The sequence below is a fragment of the Neoarius graeffei genome, chromosome 4, assembly GCF_027579695.1.
Source record: "Neoarius graeffei isolate fNeoGra1 chromosome 4, fNeoGra1.pri, whole genome shotgun sequence".
In the NCBI taxonomy this organism is placed as follows: domain Eukaryota; kingdom Metazoa; phylum Chordata; class Actinopteri; order Siluriformes; family Ariidae; genus Neoarius; species Neoarius graeffei.
In genome coordinates, this window is record NC_083572.1 from 10603514 (window position 1) to 10621094 (window position 17581).

Consider the following 17581-nt stretch of genomic DNA (forward strand, 5'->3'; position numbering starts at 1 on the left):
CGGTATGGTTTTCCGGCCTTGACCCTTACACACAGAGATTCTTCCAGATTCTCTGAATCTTTTGATGATATTATGCACTGTAGATGATGATATGTTCAAACTCTTTGCAATTTTACACTGTCGAACTCCTTTCTGATATTGCTCTACTATTTGTCGGTGCAGAATTAGGGGGATTGGTGATCCTCTTCCCATCTTTACTTCTGAGAGCCGCTGCCACTCCAAGATGCTCTTTTTATACCCAGTCATGTTAATGACCTATTGCCAATTGACCTAATGAGTTGCAGTTTGGTCCTCCAGCTGTTCCTTTTTTGTACCTTTAACTTTTCCAGCCTCTTATTGCCCCTGTCCCAACTTTTTTGAGATGTGTTGCTGTCATGAAATTTCAAATGAGCCAATATTTGGCATGAAATTTCAAAATGTCTCACTTTTGACATTTGATATGTTGTCCATGTTCTATTGTGAATACAATATCAGTTTTTGAGATTTGTAAATTATTGCATTCCGTTTTATTTACAATTTGTACTTTGTCCCAACTTTTTTGGAATCGGGGTTGTAAAATAGAAATTTAGTCTTGTGCATTCTTTGCATCACAAAGGGGTTGCCAGAGCTGCAATACTCTTTGGATTGAAAATCAATACCACAAAAACAGAACTCCTGTACCATCCCTCACCTGAGCCACAGGTCAGGTCAAACAATGTTGTTTTGGTCAATGGGACGCCTCTTTGGAGTTCGAGAGTTTCATCTATTTAAGCAGTGCAGTTACCAACACAAATTCATCAGACTTGGAGGTAGACCGCCGGATTCAAGCTGCCACCAAAGCCTTCGGTGCATTACAAATGCAACTATGGTCTTGCCATGACATCGAGAGAACCACCAAGTTGAAAGTATACAACTCCACAGTCTTACCATCTCTGCTTTATGCCACCGAATGCATGACACTCTACTGTAAACACTTCAAGAAACTGACTAGGCTACAATTCCGACATCTGCGCCAAGTCCTCAAAATAAAATGTAGAAATCCTCAGCCGAGCCAGTACAGTAAGCGTGGAAGCCCTCATCACAGCCTCCCAACTTCGTTGGGCTGGACGCATCCGGCGCATGCCTGACACGCGACTACCCAAAGCCGTTTCCTATGGAGAACTGAGCTGAGGAAAGAGGAGGCAAGGAGGACAGAAACTGAGGTACAAAGACGTTTTTGAAGAGGAACGTGAAGAATGACGGAATTATCTATCAGACACGGGAAAGGGATGTCTCAGATAGTGTCCGCAATTGAAGACAAGCGTCAGAGGGAGTATACGAGGGGTCATGAAACCAGATATTCTATAGCATCTCAACCAGGCCATTCGTGCCCCTGCCATTGACGACTCTGTCACTTTGGTGCGGGCCTCGTGGCCCATCTCCATTTCTGTGCATCCTAATGAAGCAGTCATCTTCGCTAGCGAGGGACAGCCGACGACGATCGCAACGAAAGAAAGGTTTCCCATGTGGCCTTGGCTATTCATAGTTATTCTGAGTGTAAACCTTTATATATGGTGTGTGTTGTATACATTGACTCGATAATTACCAAGAGTAATAATACTATATTAATTTCTGTTCCTTGAATGAGATGTTTGGATTTTTTTTTTAAAATTTAAATCTAGTATTCAAATACACAATAGAGCTATAATAAAGTAAAATATTATCGAGTCAGTGTTTCAACACCACATCTTCCTGTTCTGTGGAAATATCACCTGGTCTGATGCAGCAGTTTGCGTTCTGCATGTCATGCTTACAGTATACAGTATCTGAACAGGAGGGATGTTTTCAGGAGATCGACTTCAAGGTTGGTGATGAACTGACTGTCAGTGGCACTACCAAATTTGACAGTGACTCTTAAGTACATTAAACAAGGCAGGAAGTACCAAAATTAGGCTGTGTTCAAGTGATAAGAAACATGTAACAGAAATCGTCAAATTCTAGCCATCCGTCCATCCACCCATCACTCTTGATATTGAAATATTGAATTTTTACTTTGAATATTTACTTTCGAATGTCAGGTCAAGGCCCTGGCAGACCTTGCTACTGGTAACATCGTAACCCAGTAAAACCTGCAGCATGGGCGGGTGGTCGGCGTCTAAACCGGCTCCCCCACCAGTGTATACTGGTGAGGAGGGTGGCATGCCACCCAGCAGGACTAAAAACAAGACCTGTCAAAGGGCGGAAGAACTCCTTGGGAGGAAACGGCCATCATGCAACGTGGCCCATGGTATCACCTAAGACCAGGGTTAAACAAACCTATCTCACGGTCAGCCACTGCAGCAGACATTGATGCCAGTTTATCTTGGCCTGTCCTTGCCACTGGGCTACACCATTGTTCTGTCAAGATGGCGCTGCTAATAACTTGCAAAAGCTAGCAGTACTTTAAAACCCTTGCAAGCAGTTTCATGACTATGGCTGAAAGGAACTTGTATCATACCGGCTTGAACGTCACCCGGGTTAACAAGGTTCGCACTGGTCACCTCCCTCTCTGGGGTCCAGTGGAAAGTTTGCTAGAACATTTACTTTCACAGTTCAAAAACTTCTTTTTTTTATTGCCACTTTTAAATGGGGGGGGGGAATCCCAGATTTTCGGTATGGTCTATTGTTCACTTTTGGACCCCATCTTGGTCAGGGATCCAACACCTAATCCACAACCACACCCTGAATGGGAATCCAGTCAATCGTAGGACACCATCCACATTCATTCACACACTCATTCACGTATAGCTAATGAAGGGGAAACCAGAGAATCTGCAAGAAACCCATGCAGCTGGAGAAAACATGTAAATCAAGAACATGGAATCAGTTGTCTTGAGACCACGTCTCTGTTTGATGAGGTCATCTTGCTGCTCTTCCGAATGTTCAACATGACAGTAATTGATAGAAAAATACATCATGTCTTGTATGAGAAAACTGCGAGTTGGCCTAGTGGTTAGCGTGTCCGCCTCTTGACTGGGAGGTCGAGAGTTCTACTTGCAGTCGGGTCATACCAAAGACCATCATAAAAATGGTACCGACTATCATCTGGCAAGGCACGCTGCAATAAAGATGCGAGTGGGGAATTCAAACTCCCGCCATTACCAGAGGACCCACCCCCCCCACCGTAACCCGCACCCATATGCCTTAAAGAGTTGGTTAGTACTGGGACAGGGGACTGCTTGGAAAGACCAGACTCTGGTGTGAGAGGAACTTTGACTTGTGTGAGAAAACCCTTCCTGTCACTATACTGGAGCTGACTTAAAATCTGTTGCTTGACCTTGGTGGTTGTTTCTCGGTCTGTCTGCCTCTCCAGTAGGTGATGATTTCCTTCACCAAAGAACAAATTTTCTATCTCCAATCCCAGGGGCAAAAACATAACCTTCACCAACCGCTTCGGCGATGACCACTTCACATACTTTCAGCTGAAATGTGATGCCAATCTTGATGAGGTCAGCAACAGAAAATTGTGATCTGCAGGTGATTTCTCTCATGGAAGAACATCTGACCAATCCAATGGGCCAGTCCAGCTTAAATATATCTGTAACCCAACCTTTGTCACAGTGACTGAGTTGAGGATCACTGAGAAACCATGTATGATGCAAAATCCTGTTAAATTAAACTTTACTACAGCAAGTAAGGAGTCTAAAAGGAAACTTCTGAACATTAGTGAATAAAACCAGTACCAAAAAATGGTCTGACTTCTTCTCAGAAGATCATAGCCAAGAAAATTTGAGAATGATATGAAAATGCTTTACGTTAAAGGTCCCTCAACTGACATGATTTAACATCCTCTATTAGTTAACAAAACAAGCCATGAATTTCCATATTTATTTCTGAATAACAATTGATATATTGCTTTTTTAAATAATAAACCAAATAAGCCAAAGAGTGCATGAAGCAATGTTCATACTGTCCATCAATAAAAGTTAATAATGACCAACATGAACAATACCGTGTCTTGCAAAAGTATTCATCCCCCTTGGTGTTTGTCCCGTTTTGTCGCATTACAAGCTGGATTTAAAATTGATTTTTTGGGGGGTTAGCACCATTTGATTTACACAACATGCCTAACACTTTAAAAAGGTCCAAACTGTTGTGACACAAACAATAATTAAGATGAAAAAAACAGAAATCTTGTGTGTGCATAGGTATTCACCCCCCAAAGTCAATACTTCGTAGAGCCACCTTTTGCTGCAATTACAGCTGCAAGTCTCTTGGGGTGTGTCTCTATTAGCTTAGCACATCTAGCCACTGGGATTTTTGCCCATTCCTCAAGGCAAAACTGCTCCAACTCCTTCAAGTTAGATGGGTTGCGTTGGTGTACAGCAATCTTCAAGTTATGCCACAGATTCACAATCGGATTGAGGTCTGGGCTTTGACTAGGCCATTCCAAGACATTTAAATGTTTCCCTTTAAACCACTCCAGTGTAGCTTTAGCAGTATGTTTAGGGTCATTGTCCTGCTGGAACATGAACCTTCGTCCCAGTCTCAAACCTCTGGCTGACTCAAACAGGTTTTCCTCCAGAATTACCCTGTATTTAGTGCCATCCATCTTGACCTCAGGTCCTGACCAGCTTTCTTGTCCCTGCAAATGAAAAATATCCCCACAGCATGATGATGCCACCACCATGCTTCACTGTAGGAATGGTGTTGGGTTTGCACTACACATGGCATTTCCCATGACGACCAAAAGGATCAATTTTTAGTCTAATTTGACCAGAGAATCTTCTTCCATGTGTTTGGGGAGTCTGCCACATGCTGTTGGGCAAACTCCAAACGTGTTTTCTTAAGCAATGGCTTTTTTCTGGCCACTCTTCCATAAAGCCCCGCTCTGTGGAGTGTACGGATTAAAGTGGTCCTATGGACAGATACTCCCGTCTCCACTGTGGATCTTTGCAGCTCCTTCAGTGTTATCTTTGGTGTTTTTGTTGCATCTCTGATTAATGCCCTCATTGCCCGGTCTGTGAGTTTTGGTGGGCGCTCTTCTCGTCAGGTTTGTAGTGGTGACCTAGTCTTTCCATTTTGCTAGAATGGATTGAATGATGCTCCGTGGGATATTCAAAGTTTGGGATATTTTTTTATAACCCAACCCTGATCTATACTTCTCCACAACTTTGTCTCTGACCTGTTTGGAGTGCTCTTTGGTTCTCATGTTGCTTGCTTAATAGTATTGCAGAGTCAGGGTCCTTCCAGAACAAGCTGATTTATACAGACGTCATGTGACCAATCCTGTGACACTTTGATGAACACAGGTGGATCTTAATCAACTCATTATGTGACTGATGAAGTGAATTGTTTGGACCAGCTCTTATTTAGGGGCTACAAAAGAGGGTGAATACCTATGCACAATCCAGATTTCTGTTTTTTTCCCCCCCCGTTTTAATTGTTTTGTGTCACAGTAAAACAACAATTTGCACCTTTTAAAAGTGGTTGGCATGTTGTGTAAATCAGGTGGATAAGGCGCCATACCATAAATCTGGGGACCCGGGTGCGATTCCGGCCCGAGGTCATTTCCCGATCCCTCCCCGTCTCTCTCTCTCCCGCTCATTTCCTGTCTCTACACTGTCCTATCCAATAAAGGTGAACAAAGCCCAAAAAAAATCTAAAAAAAAAAAAAATCCATTTTCATTCCAGCTTGTAACACGACAAAACAGGACAAACACCAATGAGGACGGATACTTTTGCAAGACACTGTATAACATAGCAAGTTTCACTTGATTTTTCAAGGGTACTTAACAAGGTACAGCCTTTGTCAGCTTCGGAACCAGTAAGAGCAGCTCATCAGTTATCAACATGAAGTTCACACCAGATCAGTAATTCAGCTCCAGCTGTTTCCACATGCCATATTTTGGCAGTTTTGTATCGACTGAAAATAATCCAGTTCAATGAATTACATCAGTGATGGTACCACAATGATTTCACTAAGCTGAAGGTCACAGGATTCATCAAACATTTTTCAGGTCATCTGTATTGTCAGCATTATGATCTGCTGTCACAACTGAGTAGGAACAATTTGCATTGCTGCTCGAAACGGCCTGTAGCCCAGCGTGAGGAATTTATCAGCCTGGAGAAACATTCCAGGGTGGAAGGGAACAGTCCAGACATGTTCAGCTAGGAGTTATCCATGGCTACACACAACACACATTCGTTTCAGTGTGCATTAATGGTTCGATCTGTACACACATGCCTGCATTTCAACGCATGTTCATCCTCATATCATATCAAATCAATATCACTACTGAAAGAACCACTGGTGAGTTCATCTTGGTGATGAGGGCTGGAGATGTTTATTTTATTTTTAGAGGTTTTTCAAGTATTGCTAAAAGAACGTCACAGCAAACATACCTTTTAGAAGTCAGACGGGGTAAAATTTTTTTTTCCCCCAGGATATATCAAACATAAAGACATAATCTATCTTAAAATATACACAAAGCACTAACGACATTCCATGTCACAAATTACGTTGAATCCATGGCATCCTACAACCCCGATTCCAAAAAAGTTGGGACAAAGAACAAATTGTAAATAAAAACGGAATGCAATAATTTACAAATCTCAAAAACTGATATTGTATTCACAATAGAACATAGACAACATATCAAATGTCGAAAGTGAGACATTTTGAAATTTCATGCCAAATATTGGCTCATCTGAAATTTCATGACAGCAACACATCTCAAAAAAGTTGGGACGGGGCAATAAGAGGCTGGAAAAGTTAAAGGTACAAAAAAGGAACAGCTGGAGGACCAAATTGCAACTCATTAGGTCAATTGGCAATAGGTCATTAACATGACTGGGTATAAAAAGAGCATCTTGGAGTGGCAGCGACTCTCAGAAGTAAAGATGGGAAGAGGATCACCAATCCCCCTAATTCTGCGCCGACAAATAGTGGAGCAATATCAGAAAGGAGTTCGACAGTGTAAAATTGCAAAGAGTTTGAACATATCATCATCTACAGTGCATAATATCATCAAAAGATTCAGAGAATCTGGAAGAATCTCTGTGCGCAAAGGTCAAGGCCGGAAAACCATACCGGGTGCCCGTGATCTTCGGGCCCTTAGACGGCACTGCATCACATACAGGCATGCTTCTGTATTGGAAATCACAAAATGGGCTCAGGAATATTTCCAGAGAACATTATCTGTGAACACAATTCACCGTGCCATCCGCCGTTGCCAGCTAAAACTCTATAGTTCAAAGAAGAAGCCGTATCTAAACACGATCCAGAAGCGCAGATGTCTTCTCTGGGCCAAGGCTCATTTAAAATGGACTGTGGCAAAGTGGAAAACTGTTCTGTGGTCAGATGAATCAAAATTTGAAGTTCTTTATGGAAATCAGGGACGCCGTGTCATTCGGACTAAAGAGGAGGAGGACGACCCAAGTTGTTATCAGTGCTCAGTTCAGAAGCCTGCATCTCTGATGGTATGGGGTTGCATTAGTGCGGGTGGCATGGGCAGCTTACACATCTGGAAAGACACCATCAATGCTGAAAGGTATATCCAGGTTCTAGAGCAACATATGCGCCCATCCAGACGACGTCTCTTTCAGGGAAGACCTTGCATTTTCCAACATGACAATGCCAAACCACATACTGCATCAATTACAGCATCATGGCTGCGTAAAAGAAGGGTCCGGGTACTGAACTGGCCAGCCTGCAGTCCAGATCTTTCACCCATAGAAAACATTTGGCGCATCATAAAACGGAAGATACGACAAAAAAGACCTAAGACAGTTGAGCAACTAGAATCCTACATTAGACAAGAACGGGTTAACATTCCTATCCCTAAACTTGAGCAACATGTCTTCTCAGTCCCCAGACGTTTACAGACTGTTGTAAAGAGAAAAGGGGATGTCTCACAGTGGTAAACATGGCCTTGTCCCAACTTTTTTGAGATGTGGTGTTGTCATGAAATTTAAAATCGCCTAATTTTTTCTCTTTAAATTATACATTTTCTCAGTTTAAACATTTGATATGTCATCGATGTTCTATTCTGAATAAAATATGGAATTTTGAAACTTCCACATCATTGCATTCCGTTTTTATTTACAATTTGTACTTTGTCCCAACTTTTTTGGAATCGGGGTTGTACATGTTCAGAAGGTTGTAGCATGCAAGTTATTGAACTCATCAGCCGTCCATCACATCAGATGTCCATTACATACCAACATTTGTCAAAAAACGTTAAACTGATTTAAAGCGATCTGGGTGTCGCTCAAGTTATTGCTTAATCTATGTAGCAATGGTTCCCAATCATTGTATTTGGTGCCCTTCTACTGTGTTGAACTTCATATGACTTGAATACTCCTGCACTAAACACCTGCTTGCAACAGACCTGGTAATTCGTGTATTCGCCAAATTAGGTGAGTTTGAGCAACTTGATTCAGATCAAGTAGGCTACAGGACCAGGGTTCATAATTACTGCTCTATATGGTCACATAACCCACAGGTTCCCAACCCTGGTCTTGGAGAACCCACTGACCCTGTAGTACATTTTAGCCTTTGTGCCCAAGGACCAGAGTTGGGAACATGTGATATAACCAAATGTGGTTGTGGTATAACATTAGGAAATTATCCATGTCAGCCATTCACCTCAGGGATGATTTCATCTCCAGATCATTGATCCCTGACCCTGAGCCCTGGTCAATACGGCAGGAGCCTGAGGCCAGTCCCCTTTGTGCCAAGTAGTCTTTATAGTTGCGGGTGAGCAACGTGTAGAGCAACGGGTTCACACAACTGTTGCCATATGTAAGGCACGTAACAAAGAAGTTGACATAGGTGTGCGTGGCAGGTGTCAATGAGCGCAGGGATTCGGGTGAGAACAGTTTGGCCATCTGCCAGCCCCAAAAAGGCAGGAAACATGCCCAATAGGCCACCACGATGCTGAAGATCATGCACACCACCTTGTGCTTAAGCCTTTTCCGCCTAGAGGGGCAAAAAGAGGTCGAAAGGCAGATGCTCTTCTTGTTTCCTGCTGCTCCATGTGTGAGGTTGGACTGCATTACCCAGTAGCGTCGTGCCAACCCTATATACAGCACGACCATGACTAGCCCTGGCACCAACATGCTCGTGAAGAAAAGAATAGTGAGGTAGGCTTTGAAGGCCTCAGGAGTCCATGTGGGAAAGCAGATGCGCTTGATGAGACCGGAGGCTCCTGGACGCCCCTCTCGCAGCCTGATCATCATCATCATGGGTAGTGTAAGCGCTAAAGCAGCACCCCAGATGGCAAGAGCTGCAAGCCAGTGGCGTCGGGTGGAGTCAGTGGCAGAGCGACGAGCACGGAATGGCGATGCCACGGCATGGTAACGTTCCAGGCTCATAGCTACAAGGGCAAAGACACTGGCATGCATTGTGAGCAGGTCAAGACTAAGCAGAACCCGACAACCAGTCTCACCGAAGAACCAGTCGTGGACAAAATAGGTGCATACCACAAATGGGATGGTGGCCAGGTAGAGCAGGTCAGCTGCTGCCAGATTGACAATGAAAACATACATGGAACCAGAGCGACGCAAAACCACAGAGCGCATCACACCCAGCGTGTAAACATTTCCCACCACACCAAAGATGCACATGGTGATCAGGGTAGCACCAAGAAGAGGAGTTACCCAAATGGTGTCAGTTCCACCTCCGCTTGAGCCACTTCCTGTTCTACTGTTGCCCGAGTTGGAAAGGACAGGGATGCTGGCATTGTCCACCAAGCTCATGATCCACAGAATGGCACAACTACAAAGGCTAAACAAAAAAAAAATCTCAATGGTTTAGTGGGAAGTGGTGGGGACCATCTCTTTACAAATCCAGCAAGTCCAAGGTCCAGTTGTAAATGGATGCAAAGTTAATGCTCAGACTGCTCTTTTTTCACTTAAAACGCCAGAGTTGTAGACATGGTTGACTAGTCCTTAGAAAGATCAATGAACGAGTCTTAAACCATGCCATTATCCAAATCTTCACGGAAAAGAGCTATCCTGTTGGTCTGTCAAAGCTCCACGTCCGTAAAACTGAACGGAAGTTTCCGGAAACGCAATCGCAGCTTTCCTGGTTTCCTTCATCTGCAATGCAGATCGCTTTTAAATGTTTCCATCCAGAGTTTGGAATTCTGTCCTTCATGCAAAGCGTTTTTGATAAGTGTCAAGAGTTTATATGTTGGAGATCTCTGCTTCAGTGAGCTTTCTTGCCAAGCGCCCGTCTTTTCTATCCAACCGTCTCGTTCTCTTTGTCCCGCTTTCTCCGTCACTCGACTCTTAAAACCTTCACTGACATGTTAGATTTAGGACACGCTCACTTTGGGCCACCCGACTCGACTTTGAACACCAAGGTGCCATTTCAAACGCCAGTGACACAATTGAGTGTGCACTCACACACACTTTCCCTCATCCTCACATACAAATCACACGAGGCTAAGAATAATTATCTCCATTACACTTGCACATTTACACCAAGTGTGAAATCCATTACAGTTCTTTATTGCTCATCAGTGTTTTTACATTTCAGTTGGATCTTTTATAAAAAGTTATTTTATACACAAATGATAAATCGCCATGTTCAAAATGTAATAAGAACAGTGCATGTTATAAATTTGTATTTGGCAAAATGTTTAAGTCTGTAGGAAGCACGGTTAAAGGAAAAGTCCACCCTGAAAGACATGAATGATATTTGTATGAAAATATTTTGAGATGTTTTCAGCAATTCTGTTGATAATTTGTTAGGTGATGCTGTATTATTCTTATTCGCGTGAGTTAGATACCGAGTGTCTCGCTATTGTCATACGTGGACGTTGCGATCGCAGTTGCAATGGCATTTAATAGATGCATACTTCGTGCAGAGACAATGTTCGTTTGGCTTCCACCAACATCGTGACAATTCGTTTGTTGAGACATGCACGTGGCCGTTGGGTGAACTCTGCTGAAGAAATACGCTACGCAACCAAGCGGCAATTATTCTCCCTTAAACTGCCGTTCCACCATTGGATGTATTCTTTGGCATAAAATACAATATATTTTATGACAACATGACTAGACAGAGAAATCTTTTAGCTTCAAAATGATATATCAAACATAATTTTTTGACAACGACAAGTATATTAATTTTGCAACCAAAGTCACCTACCCTTTTAATTTCCGCGCGGTAGTGAAACGTGATGTCATCGGCAGGTTCCCCTTCTTGTGTACCACGTCACGTGTGACGTGGCACAGATTATCAGCAATGGCGGATAGAATGCGATTTCCACTTGTCGATTGCTGTGCCGATATTCACCATCGACCGTCTCCTTTGGGCATCACTTGCTATTTTCCTTCGCTTCTTTTCCGAGTACCACGTGGTACACAAGAAGGGGAACCTGCCGATGACATCACGTTTCACTACCGCGCGGAAATTAAAAGGGTAGGTGACTTTGGTCGCAAAATTAATATACTTGTCGTTGTCAAAAAATTATGTTTGATATATCATTTTGAAGCTAAAAGATTTCTCGGTCTAGTCATGTTGTCATAAAATATATTGTATTTTATGCCAAAAAAATACATCCAATGGTGGAATGGCACTTTAAGTGATGCAAACGGTCATTAAATTTCAAATGACGCCACCTGCTGTATCGGAGCACTTGCGCACAACAGCAAAAATGAAAAATGTACAGTACGCGAGCCTGTATGCTTTCTAAAGTGGCTTCATCTTCACTGAGGCCTAAAAGCACTGTTGCATCACGGTCTAGCAGATGAATTTCCACTGGCGTTGCTGTAAGCAGGGAGTTGAACCACACTGTGGGTAATATAGGAAACCAAACCAAAAATGTTTCATCTAATTTGAGGTTTAATCTAACCAATTGAACTCGTACCGTCCGTCAATCTCATCTCATCTCATCATCTCTAGCCGCTTTATCCTGTTCTACAGGGTCGCAGGCAAGCTGGAGCCTATCCCAGCTGACTACGGGCGAGAGGCGGGGTACACCCTGGACAAGTCGCCAGGTCATCACAGGGCTGACACATAGACACAGACAACCATTCACACTCACATTCACACCTACGGTCAATTTAGAGTCACCAGTTAACCTAACCTGCATGTCTTTGGACTGTGGGGGAAACCGGAGCACCCGGAGGAAACCCACGCGGACACGGGGAGAACATGCAAACTCCGCACAGAAAGGCCCTCGCCGGCCCCGGGGCTCGAACCCAGGACCTTCTTGCTGTGAGGCGACAGCGCTAACCACTACACCACCGTGCCGCCCCCGTCCGTCAATTTATTTATTTATTTATTTGCTGAACTTGTGAATTATAAATTTTAATATCAAGATCATGCATGGTGGATTTTTCCTTTAAAAGCTCGGCATTAAATGGCATAACTTTACCAACAGAGGGCATCTCAGGACAAAACAAATGCAATTCAGGCTCTACCAGAGCAATTAAAAAAAAAAAAGAAGGACAGAGTCCATGTCAATAGTTTGCTAGATTAGATAATGTATTAATTACGATTGAACACGGTCCGTGTACTTTTTCGTTCATTCATTATTCTATTTTGGAATGAAAGATGAAATTTAAAAAAGGGCGCGGCTTGGTGTTTTATTTCAAACAATACAAGCAGAAATGGCTCCATTTTGTTCTCGAAATGTATTGCCATCATCAAATAGTAGTATTAGAAAAGTGGACAACATTTCTGATCGTTTTCTTATTTTGTAATATCCATTTATTCCTTGATTGAATTTCATTTGACTGATCCTACAGTATATTTCACCTGGAAGTAAATTACACCGCCTGGCCCGCGCTCACTCATGTCTCACTTACAACACACAAGACGACGACGATAGATCGACCTCCAGCGAGTTCACGGATCATGGATGCTATCCCAAAAACCTCCGTACGCTCATAACAGAACAGCCATGTCCTGTGCCAATGTCTTTGAGGTGCTGTGAAATATCTGCACGCGTAGCATGCCTTCGCAACATTTCGCAAATTAAGTCGGAATACGCCTCCAAAGACGCCATGTCATGCGGATGAGAATAAACAAACCATAACGCTCCCAACCCGCCCACAAGCTTAGGCTTCCAGGTCACCCAAAACCTAAATTCTAAATAAACTAAAACGCAATTCGGAACGGCATTTTTCAAAATTGCTTTTTCCCTTTTTCAGCTGTTCAGTGACTCGTTTTCAATAACTAAAAATACATCAAAACATGGCTCTGGATTCCATTTCACAAGTCATACACGAGTGTAAAAATTCATAAACGAGTCCTTTTTCCTTTCTCATGTGACTTCCAAAATAGAATAATGAATGAACGAAAAAGTACACGGACCGAATGCAATCCGATATCATGTATATCCAATATCAAATACAGAACAGAGAAACCAAAAACGCTTTTAAAAGTGACTGTTACTGAAATGGATCTTGATCTCCTTGGCTTGGTAATTACAGTAAACACACCAGCACTAAAAGTACTCAAGTACTCCCATGTATAAAAATAAACAAGTAGTGTTTCATTCTCGAAGTAAAGAGGTGATGGGTCAGGCTGGAGTCGGGAAGTGCGTGTCAATCGGTCAGTGTTTATGCTTAAAGAGGGCCTCCACTGAAAAACAGAGACGGAGTCGATATCAGGTTTTTCCTTCCACATCACATTTCAATTCAATTACATGATCCAAAATACAGAATGCTTACATCATATTTATTGGTAAAATTCTTAAGTATGTCTCAACTAGAACATACCTACACTTGTCTTAAGCAAAGGCACTGGAACATCATTCAGTAATCATGGATGCAAACGGCGCGCCTTTTGGCGGATGCCGCCTTTTTCACGGCTGTCTGGGGGACTTGTGTGAATCGTGCAGATCCGATGAGTTTTTTTTTTTTTAAGGGAGGGGGGCGTTGGAGGGTCTGATTATAATTTCATCAAAGTAAATTCTGTATTAAAGTTACTAAGGCCCACTTTACACGGGGACGGTCTGAAACAAAAACGCAAAAGTCCGTTTTCGTTCTCACTTTTTTCCGCGTCTACACGACCGTTTTCAAGGAGGAAATCTGCGTCTATACGGTGACGCATAAATGTGTGGAATTCAATTGGATGTGCATGCCAGGCGGCTAGGTGGTGCTGTGAAAGACCTCCGCTATGTCTGCACGCATGCGCGACGTCTTCCGTCTTGTCTGATCTGCACATCTGTGCCGCGAAAACTTTGACTACTCTGGCTATGGTAAGTAAGAAAGTAAGTAAAAAAGTAAGAGCATGCTATACCCGCCTCTGTTCATTAACGGTATATGTGCAGATTCGGTATAGATGTTCGAAGGACTCCTGGACGTTTATTAAAGCTGCCAGAGCAGCTTGAAGGTCCGTTGGATCGATGTAATCAGACATGCTCTTACATTTTTACTTACTTTCTTACTTCCCGGGCTGGCATGTACAGTATATGACATATGTATGACGTAAACGCGTACCCGACATGAGCAGATCCGAGCAGAGTTTCGCGTATTGGGTAGTTTAGACGGATATGCAACGGGGGCTGTTTTTAACTTATCCACTCTGGAAGGCGTTTTCAATTTTTTCCATTTTTCAGCCTCGGAAACGCCGTCCCCGTGTAGACGAAAGGCACTTCCGATAAAATATTTAGTCGTTTTTACCCGACAGCATCCTCGTGTAAACGGGCCCTAAATAAGCAAATGCCGTTACAGTCCATGAAACATAGGAAGTATAAGTATGAGAAGAAAACAGTAAATCAGAAAGCTGTGCACGTAAAGCCAATTGGCTGCACGCCATTATCTGCTGCTGGCTGCACTTCACTGCACGCACAAGGATTTCCATCAGTCCAACGTAAGTTACGTAATTGGCTTTACGTGCGCAGCTTTCTGATTTACTGTTTTCTTCTCATACTTGTACTTCCTATGTTTCATGGACTGTAACGGCATTTGCTAATTTAGTAATTTTAATACAGAATTTACTTTGATGAAATTATAATCAGACACCCCCCCCCCAAAAAAAAAACCTCATCGGATCTGCACGATTCACACAAGTCCCCCAGACAGCCGTGAAAAAGGCGGCATCCGCCAAAAGGCACGCCGTTTGCATCCATGATGATAATTACCTCGCCCGCAATGGAGGAAGCGGAGCACGGTATTGTAATCAGTGCGGTTTGTTTGTTAACAATCTAGCATCTACGGTTGCACCGATTGACTTGAAATTTTCAGGGTAGGTTGGTGATGGTCCGTAGATTACCTGATTAAATGTTGGCAGTAATCGGGTCAAGGCCAAAGTCACCGTAAAGGTCACCCTTTCGGTGAAAAATAGCATTTTCCATAGTTACTCAAAAGCGGGTGCTGATAGGCAGATGTTTACGATTGTGAGCATATAGGAACTCCCACATGGCCTTTCATTTGGCACCATGATCAGGTCAAACTCAAGGTCACGGATTTTCAGAGGGCTGTAACTTGAAAACGGTTGATGGTAGACTGTTATCAACTTATAGGAAGTGCCAGATGGGCTTTCATGACCTTGAAAGGTCAAACTGAAGGTCATGGGTTTTCAAAGGGCTATAACTTTAAAATGGTTCATGATAGCCAGATGTTTCCGGTATCAACATATAAGAAGTGCCATATGGGCTTCCAGTTGCCGCCATGACCTTGAATGACTTTGAAATGTCAAACTCACGGTCATGGATTTTCATAGGACTACTGTATAACCTGACAGCTGATGATTTGAGAAATATTATCGTTATCGACATGCACAGGGATGAGAGTGAATGGATGAAAAAAGCAGAAAATCTGTAAAATGTCTTGAGGGCGCCAAAGGTGCCCGAAGTAATAAGGGGGGTCCAGGGGGGACACGCCCGTGAAATTTTTTTCAAAATGAGACCTTACACACCCTATTTCCTGCAATCTGAGCTGTAGTTAATTAAAACACCTGATGTCTATTTTCATACTTATTGAAATAAAAACACTATTATATAGAACAAGATGTATCAAAATCAATATGTGTATTGCATTAATTCAAAATAACACACTACCGTTCAAAAGTTTGGGGTCACCCAGACAATTTTGTGTTTTCCATGAAAAGTCACACTTTTATTTACCACCATAAGTTGTAAAATGAATAGAAAATACAGTCAAGACATTTTTCTGGCCATTTTGAGCATTTAATCGACCCCACAAATGTGATGCTCCAGAAACTCAGGCTACATCCACACGACAACGGCAACGAGATGTTATTAAAAAAAAAAATATCGCGTCCACATAGGCAACGGATCAGTAAAATATCAGGTACATATGGCAACGCAACGCTTGCTGAAAACAATGCAATACACATGCCACACCTCTAGGGGCGCTGTAAGACGGTCCCTTCGGAGACACCAGAACAATAGAAGAAGTAAGGACGCATGCGCATAAACTACTATGCGCGAGACTTCATATTAGCCACAAAGTCAGAAAAATCTGTTCGTAAAATTGTTATAATGACCAAATAGAATGAAAAGTATTTTTCCAGTCTCACCTGTGAAAGGTAATCCCATGTGATCTCGTTTGGACGGTAAATCTGTTGGTACAGTTAAACGCAGCACATGAATGAGGCATCTTTATTCTCCGCTTTGACCCATCCAATATGGCGGCGAGGATGACGTATGATTCTACGTGGAAGGCGGAGTCTTTAATGGTCCGGAATAAATTGAATGCTACACGTTGATGGATTAATTTGCTCTTCTACGCCCTTTTTGAGGAATGTATTGTAGGACTTAAACCAACATCTGAAGAGGTGAGATCGCTCCTTTTTTTTCCCCATTTTTGCTGGCAGGATTGACACTCTCTCTCTCTCTCTCTCTCTCTCTCACTTTGCACCATTACACGATAAATATTCACAGTGAAAATATTTTGTAAGCGCGTTTCATGAACCAAGTTATAGGATTTGTTGACAACTCGCATCGAGTTCGCTACACTTCTACCCGGCGTGAAGCACATGTGGTTGTGACGTCATCGTAAACAAATCCGTTCTACTCATCCAGACGATTTTGCAACGGCGCCGTTGCCAGATCTTTCCACTCTGGAACCCGTTCTCAAAAGATTTCGTTTTGGGGCACCCAAAACGCCGGTGCCGTGTGGACGCCAGGCCGAAATGATAAGCAATTTTATCGGATTCACCTGAATCCGTTGCCGTGTGGACAGGGCCTCAATCTGCTCAAAGGAAGGTCAGTTTTATAGCTTCTCTAAAGAGCTCAACTGTTTTCAGCTGTGCTAACATGATTGTACAAGGGTTTTCTAATCATCCATTAGCCTTCTGAGGCAATGAGCAAACACATTGTACCATTAGAACACTGGAGTGAGAGTTGCTGGAAATGGGCCTCTATACACCTATGGAGATATTGCACCAAAAACCAGACATTTGCAGCTAGAATAGTCATTTACCACATTAGCAATGTATAGAGTGGATTTCTGATTAGTTTAAAGTGATCTTCATTGAAAAGAACAGTGCTTTTCTTTCAAAAATGAGGACATTTCAAAGTGACCCCAAACTTTTGAACGGTAGTGTATGTACATTTTATGCGGACTGGTTATTACTCATTGTCAACACTCGTTTTTCTAAAAAATATCCATTAAAATCCATAGTTATTTGCAGTTCCATTAATAATTCAAATTT

General features: G+C 42.7%; 2 protein-coding genes across 3 annotated transcripts in view; both read right to left on the minus strand.

Moving 5' to 3' along the window:
* Positions 1-8082: 8082 nt before the first annotated feature.
* Positions 8083-11014, minus strand: uts2r4 (urotensin-2 receptor 4). The gene has a single exon (XM_060918816.1). The coding sequence runs from the start codon at positions 9697-9699 to the stop codon at positions 8584-8586; it is 1116 nt and encodes a 371-aa protein (XP_060774799.1). The 5' UTR covers positions 9700-11014; the 3' UTR covers positions 8083-8583.
* A 1034-nt stretch (positions 11015-12048) lies between these two features.
* The window catches only part of zgc:92360 (uncharacterized protein LOC436988 homolog), an 88530-nt gene continuing 82997 nt past the window's right edge, over positions 12049-17581 (minus strand). Inside the window, exon 10 of one of the 2 annotated variants that reach the window (XM_060918814.1) lies at positions 12049-13540. In XM_060918814.1, coding sequence (XP_060774797.1) covers positions 13196-13540 — 345 coding nt within the window. In that variant the 3' untranslated portion in view covers positions 12049-13195. The remainder of the gene's footprint in view (positions 13541-17581) is intronic. The other variant, XM_060918815.1, reaches the window with a different exon arrangement.

Bases quoted from the DNA above. Each gene is read 5' to 3' on its own strand.
- uts2r4 (XM_060918816.1), bottom strand. From the start codon at position 9,699: ATGAGCTTGGTGGACAATGCCAGCATCCCTGTCCTTTCCAACTCGGGC.